This window comes from Phasianus colchicus, chromosome 8 (assembly GCF_987193195.1).
Source record: "Phasianus colchicus chromosome 8, bPhaCol1.hap1.1, whole genome shotgun sequence".
In the NCBI taxonomy this organism is placed as follows: Eukaryota; Metazoa; Chordata; class Aves; order Galliformes; family Phasianidae; genus Phasianus; species Phasianus colchicus.
This window is the reverse complement of record NC_143443.1, coordinates 18115011-18127371: the sequence shown is the minus strand read 5'-3', so window position 1 is coordinate 18127371 and position 12361 is coordinate 18115011. Positions and strand designations below refer to the sequence as shown.

The window sequence follows — 12361 nt, the reverse complement described above, 5'->3', positions numbered from 1 at the left end:
GGTGAAGAGCTGTGCTCTTTGGAATGCTCTTCTGCAGCCAGGAAGTCTTGTTAGTCTCCGCTCTGATTGCCTCTGATGCTCTTCCTGTAATCTGACACAATTTTAGGATGAGAGAGATGAGGATGCCTACCAGAAGCCCTTTTCAGTCATGACAGCCCTGGACAGGAGTGTGCTTGGAGGTGCTCTGAGCACCATGCTCAGTGTGTTCACACCACCTGCTCCTAAAACATCATTCTTTTTCTTGCTGTTTTCTGGCCATTATGTTGTCAGCCCTACTGTGCTCAGGTCATTGGGCTCATCCCTGCTTTATTCAGCTTGCACAGATCCATTGGCTGCATGTTGCTCATGCTGTGTTCCTGCATGGGGTTCCTACTCCCTGCTGAACATCAGGCAGATGTATATGTCCATGTGCAAGGGGAATGTGTTTTTGTAGCAAGCTTTTATTGCAATTTCTTTTTTTTCTCTGTTTCTCATGCTGTAAGAAAAGTCAGTATTTTTATAAATTCTCTAGGTCCCAATCTGCTAAAATGTGCCTAGTTGCAGTTCCTGAAATGTTTTTTTAGGGTTAGGATGTATGTTGTGGCTCAGTCTGAGTCTCCCTGAACCCAGTGGGATTTCTTGTTGGCTTCAGTGGGGCTGCTATAGCTACACAGAGAGTTGGTTTATTGCTTCCTCCAGGAAATAATGGTAGATAAGATCAAGCAAGGTCAGTGACTTAGCCTGCAGTAACTGGCTTGCATCTCATGCTTCTGGGTGTTCTTTTGAAGGTGTGGGACACAGCTGTGAAGGTACCTTACCTAGCTACATGTATTTTCTTCACTTCATTGAAAGAAAAAGTAAATAAATGATGTGCTGCTTCAACTGTCCACGTATAAAGGCTTCTTTATGTTGTTGTATTTGTGCATTTCTGCCCTATCTGCTGTTAACAGAGGCTGATCTCCTGATGTGATTGATTTCTTGGTGAAATTCCCCCAACTTCTAAAAAGTCAGGATTTAATCTCTAGATACCATATGCAAAAGCCATTGATTTACCCTTGGCTTTTGTACTGTTTCAGTATTCATTTCCACCCAATCCTTTTCTGTGTTGGCATTTTGTTGGCATTGTTGACTGCTGTTATATTTTGAAGACAGAAAAGATCTGGTAAGGTCTCCTTTTCAAGAAGCACTACTGCTGAATACAGAACTAAAACAGATGCCCCTGTCAGAATGGGGCTGATCATTTTGCTTTTCATGTCTTTGTGGAAGATTTTCCCATTATCCTCTATGGCCATACGATCTTTTTTTTTTTTCCTTTAGTAACTTCTTTAAATAAAAAGTTAAAGTGATCATCCTAAACTAGCATAAATCTGTAGGATTTTGTTTTCAGCCTGTTTTCCTACTCAGAAAAGATTAGTATAAGAGGAGGCAAAGTATCAAAAATTTAAAGAATTTAAATATTCTGAGTGCTTGTCTTCTCTCAGAAAGATTTCTGAAATCAATTTTATTTGTGGGCATAAGCTATTGTGACAGACACAGTAGAGAAGGCGGGAACGTGATGTGTGCATATCACACTGATCAGTATCTGTATATTAGATCACATCAGCTGTTAGGCGGACAGATAGATGCTAAATTCTGTTCCTGTATCAGGGATGCACTTAATTAGTGATATACGGGAGAGAAAAACAGAACACATTAAATTTCTGCTTCTGTCCTTTTCTTTCCCTGCATTTTCATTCTTTTCCCGTTGCTGTCTCAGATGTGTAGTGCTGTATGCTCCCTGTCCCTGCTGTATCGGTGGAAGGTAACCAGAGCCAGCAGGATTTACTCCTATAAGTAACAGAGCCTAAGCATTCCTTGCATGACTGAGTGCCAGAATATTTTGCAGATGAACAATGCTGTATTTCTTAGTTTCGCAGTTTCTGAAACTTGTTTGTTCGTGACTCTTGGGAACTCAGCAATCTCAGTTCCCTTAAAGTTAGTAAACATGTTGATCTTTAAAGTAGAACACCCTGACTGTGGCTTTGAAGTAAATGACTACAGATTTTTAGGCTACAGGAGCAAGTACATTTAGAGCATATTAAATCCCCAATGTTTAGGGATTTTGCAGTGTTTATCACTGTGCAAATGATAATTTGACAGTGAGAAATGATGTGGCTTGAGTCACTGTTTCACAGACAGGACTGTTGGCAAAGGCAGGTGCTCAGGAATGATGTGCTGCCATGGCTTCTCCTCTGCCTGTTCCTGGGTCGCCTCCTCATAGCACACATGTCAAAGACCCATGTGAGACCAGCTGCACTCTTAGCTTACACATATTTCCTCCCAGAACAGTGTTTTTCATCACTTAGGTTGGTTTACTTATGGAAGAACAGCAGAATGTATTGCTGCTTCTTAGAAATCACTCCTTGTGTACTCTCTAACCTTATGGTTTATTTTTGTTAAAAACAATGTTCTTAAAATTCTCCAGAACATCAGAGCTCAGATTTTTACAAGGATCTTGCTCTAACTGGTTCGGCTGTGTAACTTTAATGAGTTATCTGGGGCCTGATTCCTCATTTAGCTGAATTTGTGTGGTTGTTTAATACTGAGTTTTAAATGCTATGCGTCAGAATAATTTGCAATTTGTACAGTTAAAAATGGGAGGATGAAATCTGAGATAAAACCACACTGGTATGCAGTGAGTGGGTATTACTTAACAGGGCTGATACTTATTGGTACTCTTTCAAGAGCTTTTTTGTCATGTTACTTTGACCATATCGTGTTAAATGTTACTAAAAATACACTGAATGCTTTCCCAGTGTCACTTCGGGAGATTCCACAGAATTAGCAAACCGTGCAACCAAGCACAAGGGACATGTGATAGCATGCAGTCTGTTCTTCCTGTAGACAGCTGAACGTGCAAGTTGTGTGGACTGAGAAAGTCCGGCTCCACCGAGAGTTATCTGGGCTGTAGGCTCCCAGTGTCTGTTGGCAGCTTGAGAAATTCCAAATTACCACTTGCCTAAAGGGAGTTTTAATCTGTGAATGTTTAAAATAGTCAATTGCTTTGGCATATTGACATGTGTAGTGTACCATGAGAATTCCAGCAGTTGCATTAAATGCGTTTACTCTACAAAAGGCAGAATGTTATTCCTATTAATCTGTTCATAATTGCTGGCTTCCTTGTTCATAGCCTTCTTTCTGCCGTTAAACACATAAAATGGTTTGAAATGGCATTTTCACACAGGTAAGCTTAATGTATACTGCTTCCATTACCAAGAAAGTGGTATGGTTTTGAATAATGACCTTTGTAGCTCATATAATTTGTTCACCAAGGAAAGGATTCATCTTTATGTGTTGCATCCCATAGGTGTGCATCCATTTTAGGTTGTCTGGCAACAGCAAGATAAGAACTTCCATAGAACATCTTAGATGCCAAAGTCTTTGCAGTTTACTTTTTGTTATGAATTGGGCACATGGCACATGAATATGTAAGTGTGCAAATGGATGCAGTGTTAGTGAAATGTGCCAGGCAACTGGTTTTGTACCAGTTTTGAAAGGAAAGCTTGCGTTTGCAGGCCTCGCAGCCCCAGCTCAGCAGCAATACTGTCTGGAGGTAGATACTATGAACAAACAGAGATGCAAGGCTCAGATGCAGTTCCTGTTCTTTGATTAGATGTCATTACTTGTCCTTGCCTGAGTCTTCTAGCTGCATGCTCATTGATGAATCTTGATGATATATGGTGGTATTTTGTGGATGAAACATTGAAAGGAGTAAGATCCAAGACATTTGCAAAGCACTGGCTTTGTAACCGTTAGTGTATTGCTCTTCTATGAGGGCCCCTTGACTGCCAAAGAAATAAAGACTACATTCACTTGATAAGATGCTAAATAGCATTTCCTGCTGAAATAATGAAATGTTGGGTTCTGTCAGTGACAGAACCTTTGTATTTTAACAATCCAATGGTGCTGGGAGACAAAGAAAGTAATTGACAAAGCCATTTCCCATTTTTTCCCCTCATACAAGTCACTCTGGACAATTAAGTTCATTTCATGTTGACAGTACTGATACTGTCAACAATAACAACCTCCCTGCCTGAACTAAAAGCATATGTTCTTTTCACTTTCTACATTTCAGGTATGGAATTGCAGTGCAAGGGAAAGATTTACATAAGCTCTGAGAAGAGGTTGTTTGGAAATCTGATCAAAGTTATGAAACCCGAAACAATACCTGGGTGTGTGCGGCTGCATGTCTGCAGAGCAGCCAAGCATTTGTGCTCTCATGATGGGGCTCAGGAAGAACCAAGTTTCACTCTGCACTGACTTGCAGCTGCAGCGTGGCAGCTCAGTCCTGAGTGATACAGAAACAAAATCCAAACTATTTCACCAAGGTATTTTTCTCTTCCTTCCATCCTGGCGAGAACATGCAAGTCGTGTTTCTTCAGGGTGCCCTCTTGGTAAGGCTGCGTTAACACTACAGCTGAGTTTGGAGGCAGGGTGGCATACTACCTTGGTTTTGTGAGTGCATGAGAGCACTTTTGGCTACCAGAACTGCTGTCAATGGATTGACAGCACCCCTGGCTCAGGCAGTAGGAACGGGTGGTTTGGGGTTCGCGTGGACTTAGTGGGAAAGGGGTATCTTTTGGTGGGGAAGCAAGGATAAAATAACTTGAAGTTCTGAATATGGAAGACTAAGGTGAGTGGGAAGGTGGAAGGGAGGTGTCAAGTGGGAGATCTCTGAATTGAGGAGGCGAGAGCTATTATGTGAGGGTAACAGGAGTGGTGGCAGGAGGGAAGAGAGCTGGCAAGGTGGGGAGGGCAAGCTGGAGAGCTCTTCAGGGAGCAGCTGATGCAGTTGCTGAAGGAAGGACGGTGCTCTGCCATCATGGTAGAGAGCAAATTCAAAGAATAGGGAAAGTAAGTTGGGAGGGGGATTCAAGCAATAGCAAGCAATTACATCCAGAATTTAGAAACACGTGTGCTACAGTAGGAACTGGTAGCAGTTTTGCTTTTTTTAAATCATTTTCCCCCTCCTGCCTTCCATGTTGTTTCCCTAAGCCAGGATCTGACAGGGCATCGGAGCAGGAGATGGCAGTGAGTGACTGGGGAGAAGTTAAGTCCTGCTGCACTTAGAAGCTTTTTCTGTTTGTTTTTTTTTTTATTACTATTTTTTTGGAGTTCTTGCCCAGTGATTCTAGTTGAGTAGGGTGATTTTTGAAAGGTAGGATTCCCATTATCCCATGCAGAAATACTGATTTGCTAAAGGAGAGCCATGCTTGCTTTAAGTGATGATATTGTGTGGTCCATGCTGACAGGTGTTGCATTTGTCTTGACCTTTCCATTGAAGTGCAAAGTCTAATGCTTTTGCAAGAAGGAAGGAGAGCTTGTTTAGAGCTGTAATTACTGGACCAGAATACATCTTACTGTGCAATGAGAACATACTAAAAATAGTTTCTGAGCCCCTTTGTTTGTTGGGTACTGGATGTACTGCAGTGGAGTCTTTGCCTTTCCACTCCCAACTCAATGTCAACTTGTGAATGACCTAGTAGATTATATGATAAATGTCCTGGTGATGAATATAGTGTGAAAAGTGAGCTTTTGTTTGTTTGCACTGTGTCTGCCATTCATATGCATCTATTCCAGAAGGTTTCTTTCTGTGGCTTTGCAGTTCTTTTCTAGCTTAATGACCAGAAAGCATACAGTATCCTACTGCAACACTGAAAACACCATCCAGTGCTGTCTTTATTTAACGTTTTCCACAGTATTTTTATTCTCTTAAGTATAGATTCTTATTATTTTCATTTGTATAAGAGAACTAAATTGCACAACTAGACATCATGAAACATGTAGGCTGCTCAAACAGTAATGCCTTCTATTTATTACCATGGAAACTACAACAGATACAAAGAGCACAGTAACACTGTCTGATAAAGCAAATTCTCTGGTACAAGGTGCTATTTTTCATCATAGCCACCACCCTTAGGTATGCAGCAGTGAATAAGTACCTGCATGCCACACTCATAACAATCTGCAGCCAGTGGAGGTGACCCACTGTCACAGTCACCCCTGCTTAAATGCACCACCCACCCCATCACTGTGCTCACATCCACTGTTCAGTCTCCATAAGTGCTCAGCAAGTGTTAATGAATGTCATGAATGGCATTTTTTTCTCATGGAGGAATTCAGTGACTTGCCTCTACAGCTATATCACCAACATCTGCCTCTGATGTTGTGGGTGTACATAATAAAATAGGAGGTGTTACTTTTGGAGCAGCCCTCATATATCACTTGGAGTTGTTTCTGTTGCAGTTTATTGATTACAAAATAATTTTTTTTGTCCTTTGCAGAAGCTTGCAAAAAAGCATGATAAGTGCTTTCAGCAAGGATGCTACTAGAGTAGCCACACTTAACTGGAAATTGCTGTTGCACAACGCAACTCAGTTGTTTATCTGTTTTCTACCCACCACATTTTAAAGCCTGCATGTAAGCTGAGACTTGGAGCTGCTGTTTCAGAAGAACGTTTCTGATTAGAAAGCATGCAAAGATAGGGTCCAAAGTGACCAAAGGCCGAAACAATTTCAACAAGGTGGTGGGAGTTGCTTGATAGTTGGAAAGGCCAACCAAACTGAAGAAAACTATGTGTGTGTAATTGCAAATCTGTTTTGGATCTGGTAGTTGCTATTGTGTCAGTTGTCGCTACTTGAACGTGGACATGAGCTGATGCTCTTCCTGTTTGTTAGTTTGGCTGCCCAGGGAGAAGGTGGAGTCAGCATCCTGGGAGGGAAACGTGAGATGTGGCACTGAGGGACATGGTTAGTGGGTATGGTGGGGATAGGTTGATGGCTGGACTAGATGAGCTCAGTGGTTTTTTCCAGCCTTTAATGATTTTGTGATTCTATGGCTCAAGTAGCCATTACGAGGACAGAATTTGGCCAGTGTTGGACAATTTCCTGTTGGCTTTACGGACATAGCAGTTTTATGGGGTAAAGGAACAGGAATGTAAAAACATTTATGTGGCTGAGTAATTTAGAAATGTCACACACACTTTAATGTGTGTGCACGCGCTCTCTGTATATACAGAATATTTTCTAAGAGCACTTTCTGTTTAGAAATGATCACTCTTTCAGTAACAAATTCAGCTGTTCGCAATGATGTACTGACGGGAACCTCAGATAGGTACATTCCCAACAACAGATCAATGAAGATGATACAAGCGTCTGTCTCTCTCTCGCTGCTGGCATCCACCAGATAAGATCACAGCCCTGGGAGCAGGAAGACTAGTTTCTGTGGCGTGGCTGAGAGTGTATTTGCTCTGTGTTGTGTAAATACAGCTCTTGTTCTCCAGCCTCTTCAGTTATTGAATTTTAGCACATCCTTTTCAACACAGGTACCTGCGTAAGTTCAGTCATGCTGCCTCGCAGGCATCTTCTTCAGCTAGACAGCAGTACTGGGAAGTGTTGAATTAATGTGAAGAACCTCTACTCTGTTTAATTTTGTCTTCAGGAATTTCGCCTGAAAGTCTTTGATGTCTAGGGCTGCATTTGGGACTGCCATCTGCGTGGGGCTGTGTGCTACTTCAGGCGAACTCCTTGCCCGCAGGTCTCTCTCCTCACCACCATTTCCCTTGTCCCACAGAGCCGAGCTTTGTTTACCTCCCACACATCCCCGCAAGGCCCGGAGAGCATAGCCCGCTTCCCCCACACCTCGCACATCCACAGTGACAAGTGGCTGTGCTTGCCAACTTGTGTTGCTCTCTCTTCGTCATAGCTTAAGAACATGTCCCTGCCCCCTTTTTTCTTTTCTCTATTCTGTAGCTTCAATGAACTTTTTCCTGTTGCTATAGTTACAGTGTCTGATGAAATTAGCTGGGCCCTTCCCTTACAGTTGGAGTCGATTCTTGGCCAGGCTTTTTTTGGCAGTAGCCCAGTCTAGTGTTAGTCATCGCAGAAGTATCATGCCCATATTCTTTGAGGGTCTCTAGGTGTTTGTTTCTCTTCCAGAAATACTGATACCCACATAATAAAAGCTCATAGTCATCTCTAAAATCAGACTCAGCCTTGTAGATGCAAATCTGGCATTCAAGTTGAAGGTAATTTAGCTGTTCCAGGCCTTATGTAGATCCTTGCTGATTTTTTATTTGGCCATCAGTCAGAATTTGTGGGGGTTCCTTTGCTACATCTCCTCTGTTCTTTTGAAAGACTGTTTCACTGCCTTTTAGGTACTCAAACTCCTACATAGGGAGGATCTCAGAATACCGTATTTGCTTCCTCAAATTTTTAAAGAAGAAAGTGCAATTTATATCCATCGGCCAAGGCAGTGCCCGTGACTGTTTTAGAAGGAAGAGCCTGCCTGGTTTTGTGAGCATATGCTCAAATTTTTCCTTGCCTTCTCTTTTCTCAGTACAGAGCTCTCAAGCTGATCAAGGAGCGTGCTGAAAGAAGGAATGTCTGGGAGAACAGGGATCCCAAAGTGCGGGTGTAGTGCCTAGGTGCCTGGCCACCCAGGCTGCCTTGATGTGGGCTTTGGTAGCTGAAAGTCTCCTGAATTGTAACAAACCACAGACATAAGGTCTAAAACCAAAAGCATTGTATCTAAGCTGATCTAGAAGTAATTGCAAGTCGATTGTTTTTGGGGTTTTTTTTTTTTTTTTTTAATTATGTTTCTTTCTTTTATGTCCCCATTTGTTATGTATGCAGGAATTCTGTTCTCAGGTTCTGTCTGATTAGTTGGTGCCAATGAGACCTGGAAGGGGGTGCTATCAAAGCATCTCTGTTAGGTTGCTGGAATGCCAGATGGAAGGGTGCGCTTCTAGGACTATTACCCAGCATGGAGCCCATAGGAAAAAGTAGTAAATATGCCCTGTTTCAGGTGTTTAAGTCTCGAACAAATTTGTCTCCCAGCTTCACAGATGTAGAGAAACAGTGATATAGATATGTAACCAAACATTAGGACTTGTTCTGTTTGAAATAGTTTTTTGAAGAATTTGTTTCTTGTTGGGTTTTATTCAGAAAAGCAAACAAGCCTTTGCAGATAAGTTTCCAGGTTTTACCACTGGAACAATCATGTCCAGTAGCATTTATGGTACATGGATGTTCAGAAAGCAGGAGCCAGTAAATGATGAAACATCATGGCGAAACCTACAGTTTATTTTGGTAGTAGTTAAGATTGTCATCCTTATCAGTCAGCTGAAAAGTAGCAGATACATTCATCACTGATTTCAGTTTCAGGAATTTCAGCTTTTCTATTTCCATCCTGTGTGATATTTCCAGTTTAATTCTGAGTTCTGTGGTAGATAGGAAGTTGCTCAGTAACTCCGCTTCATTTCCTGAAATGACATACATGTGGTTATTCGGAATTGTTTCAGGACATCACTGGGATACTTTTCTTTACATCACTGTTTCCTTGAAACAAGAGCTGTTGGTTTTAGTGATTGGATGTTTGACTTTGGATGTCACCGAGGCAGAACTGAGAAATATCCTTTCCAAAACAGGTGGCATCTGAGGAAAGGGCTTTGCAGTAGTGATAGAGAGGTCATTGTTCTACTATTTCTCAGTTTGTACTTGTCTTGCCTATTTGATTTTCAGCAGTGTAATGTGTAGTTAAGCAAACAAAACAGCTTAGTAAATGTGTCAAATCAGACTGATGTCAATAGAAGCAACATCCCCAAAAGTCACAGCTCTAACATGTTCTCCATACTCGGTTTATAATACCGGCTTTAAAATACTCTCATAACTGATTTACTCTTGCAATAATCTTATTCTTCCTCTTTCAGAATGAGAAAGCTTTGGGGCATTCTGTGAGCCGCTCTAGTAACATCTCAAAGGTATGTTCCTTGATATAACTCAGTCTTTGATAAATTTGGGGGATAATGGGATTTCTTTCATTTCAAATTTGAAGTGATAGACGTCACAGTGTGACCAGTAGAAAATGCTGCTCATGGCTGTCTGTAATTGATAGTCACCCTGCTGAAACATTAGAATTCTCTGGTGTTATGCAGATTGTCTTTACAGGTCAAATGAAATGGAAGCTACAGTAGGTTTTCTCTTTCACACTGTCAGCCTCCTTTGCTTGATAGGAGCGAGATAGATGACAGATGCCTGAGATTGTATCTTGGGAAAAAAGTGCTCCAAAACCATCACTCAAGTATGTTCTTTTTTTTTTTCTCCCCATAAACTGTCCAGTTTAATGTGAGATGGATATAACCATGCATCCATAATGTGTATCAGATACATACTTAAATATTGTTTTATTGTCACCTCATTTGAATAATATTGGTAGTGTCATGAAGTGCAGTGTTATTAGGGCATGGCTATGTAAGTATTCTAAAGTGTTTTATACTACAAAGTCTGATCTTGTAAGGGAAGCATGATGAACTGCCTATTCTAATACTTCAGTTTAACAAATGGACACATCAAAATCACAATCGGTTTATGTCATCAGAAAAAAAAATAAATAAACCTTCCAAAACAACTTGTTGCAAGAATATACTTCTTACCAGACTTTTAATTAGCTGAAATCTAATGTGCTTTCAGCATACCTTGTTGATTACACAGGTACAATTTTTTGAAGGCTTTCTGCAAGCAACACTGTGCTGGCTGGCTAGTATTTTTCATGGGGTGCGTGAGCCTTAGCCTGTCTTTTTCAAGTTTATTGCTACTGGTGATAATGACTTCTAATGACAGAGTGAGTCATTGTGTCTGTGACAAGCTCAAGTCACTTTATTCCATTTTGGGTACTTCAGGATACATGAAGTTATTTGTGCCTATTTCCAGCAGAGGAAACAGTGGCTACTCTTTATGGTGTATATGGGCTCAGATGACTTTCACTTTGGAGCAGAAAGACAAGATTACTGGATGTCTTAAATAACAAGTAGGGCAACTTCCATTGCTTAAGGCATTGACCAAGCAGAAAGTGGTATTATCATGGAGCAGTGCAGCATTATCTTTTGTGTTCAGCTTCAGAAAAAATGTATTCACACAAAGGGTTTTGAAGTAAACATAATGTGCGTATAACTTCTGATTCATCCTCTCGCAAAACAGGACTGTACCTATTCCTTCTTGCCCTTGCTCTTCTCTTCCTAGGACTTTCTCTTGGATTTTCGGGCATTGTTCAAAAGAAATGGCAATTTTTATCAAGTATCATTGTACTTTTCCCAGAGTGTGCAAAATTCAACACAAGATGCCTTTCTGCAGCAGCCGTTTCATTCCTATTCCCTCTGTTGTTCTCACAGAGGAGCCCTATCCCAGCAGAAGCAGCATACATAAAGCTGGCTGCACAGTTCATTCTTAATTCATCAAGAGCTGTTGGTGCAGTGGGAAGGACCTGGCTTTCTGGCAGAGCTCTCCCTGGGAGTGCTGGCAAGTGAGACACCAAGATTTGCATTCTTCTTGAAACACTGAAATGTTCAAAGTGATTGCTGTGTGTTGCAAAAGCTAAAGTTCTCCAGGGGAGCAGAAGTCAGCTTTGCCAGTTCAACTTGTGAGAATTGTTGGTTCCAAACATGAGTTTCCCAGAGGTACAAATGTTCTTATGTCCCTCTGTCACCTGCATCTGATCCATTCTGTGCTGCTGCTTCGTTCTGGAGATTGCTCCTAGCAAGGACAAGAGGTGGAAGTCCCTCTGGTGAAATTAGTCAGAGATTTACCTCATTCACCTGCATGCTGCCTTGTGCATCCAGACAATTTGGTGCTAAACTGCAACAATTTATATTGCAGTCCACAAGTGGGATGGCTGTCACAACCAATTTCTAGGGCAAACCAGGAAAGATTATAGGTAGCAGGATACTGCATAGAAGCTTGAGTACATAGAAAATGTTGTTCATTCTGAAGTTTAATAGGAAAGTACCTTTTATGTCTATCTAGAATAGTGTAATGACCTGGCCAATAAGGTGGATTGAATGCATGTAAAGGAAAACGTAAGGAAGTGCTTGGCTGCCTGTATAGCCCTTTCTGCAGTCCTCAGAGCTTTCTGTCATTGCACTGTTCTAAGAGGAGCTATGTAACTAAAGTTGAGTTTAATCAGCTATGTGCTGCTTTTCCAGATTTGTTGGTGTGTGTGTGTGTGTTTACAGAAGCAATGATCACACTTTCTGCAAATGACTGTTGCAGCTATTTTTTTTCCACTCAGATCTAGCTTACAGTATAGCTGCTACAAACACTTGGTGCTGGCACTTGATTCAAAGCCCTTTCTGGTGCTGATATGTCATTATGAACCTGCTGTGATTATTACTGTGTGTCTTTCCACTGTTCTCAGTTGTACAGTACAACGTGAGTGGAAAGGATTGAGTCAGAACTCAGCCTCTAGCCAAGAGAGGATGCTGTGTTATTCGGTCTGACCGAGGAAAGGAGCTGATGCCGTAGGGCTCAAAGTGGTCAAGGAGGGAGGCAGGCAGATGGCATCACTAAAA

The 12361-nt window shown here is 41.5% G+C and overlaps 1 protein-coding gene across 11 annotated transcripts in view; it reads left to right on the top strand.

Annotated features, from left to right (window-relative positions):
- Window positions 1-12361, top strand: part of MARCHF8 (membrane associated ring-CH-type finger 8) — an 84789-nt gene that overhangs the window by 53979 nt on the left and 18449 nt on the right. For 9 of the 11 annotated variants that reach the window (XM_090145154.1, XM_031607697.2, XM_031607693.2 and 6 more), the window contains one exon: window positions 9728-9778. The exons of the other annotated variants lie outside the window; for them this stretch is intronic. In XM_090145154.1, the coding sequence (XP_090001280.1) occupies window positions 9728-9778 (51 nt within the window). The remainder of the gene's footprint in view (window positions 1-9727; window positions 9779-12361) is intronic. 11 annotated transcript variants of the gene reach the window in all.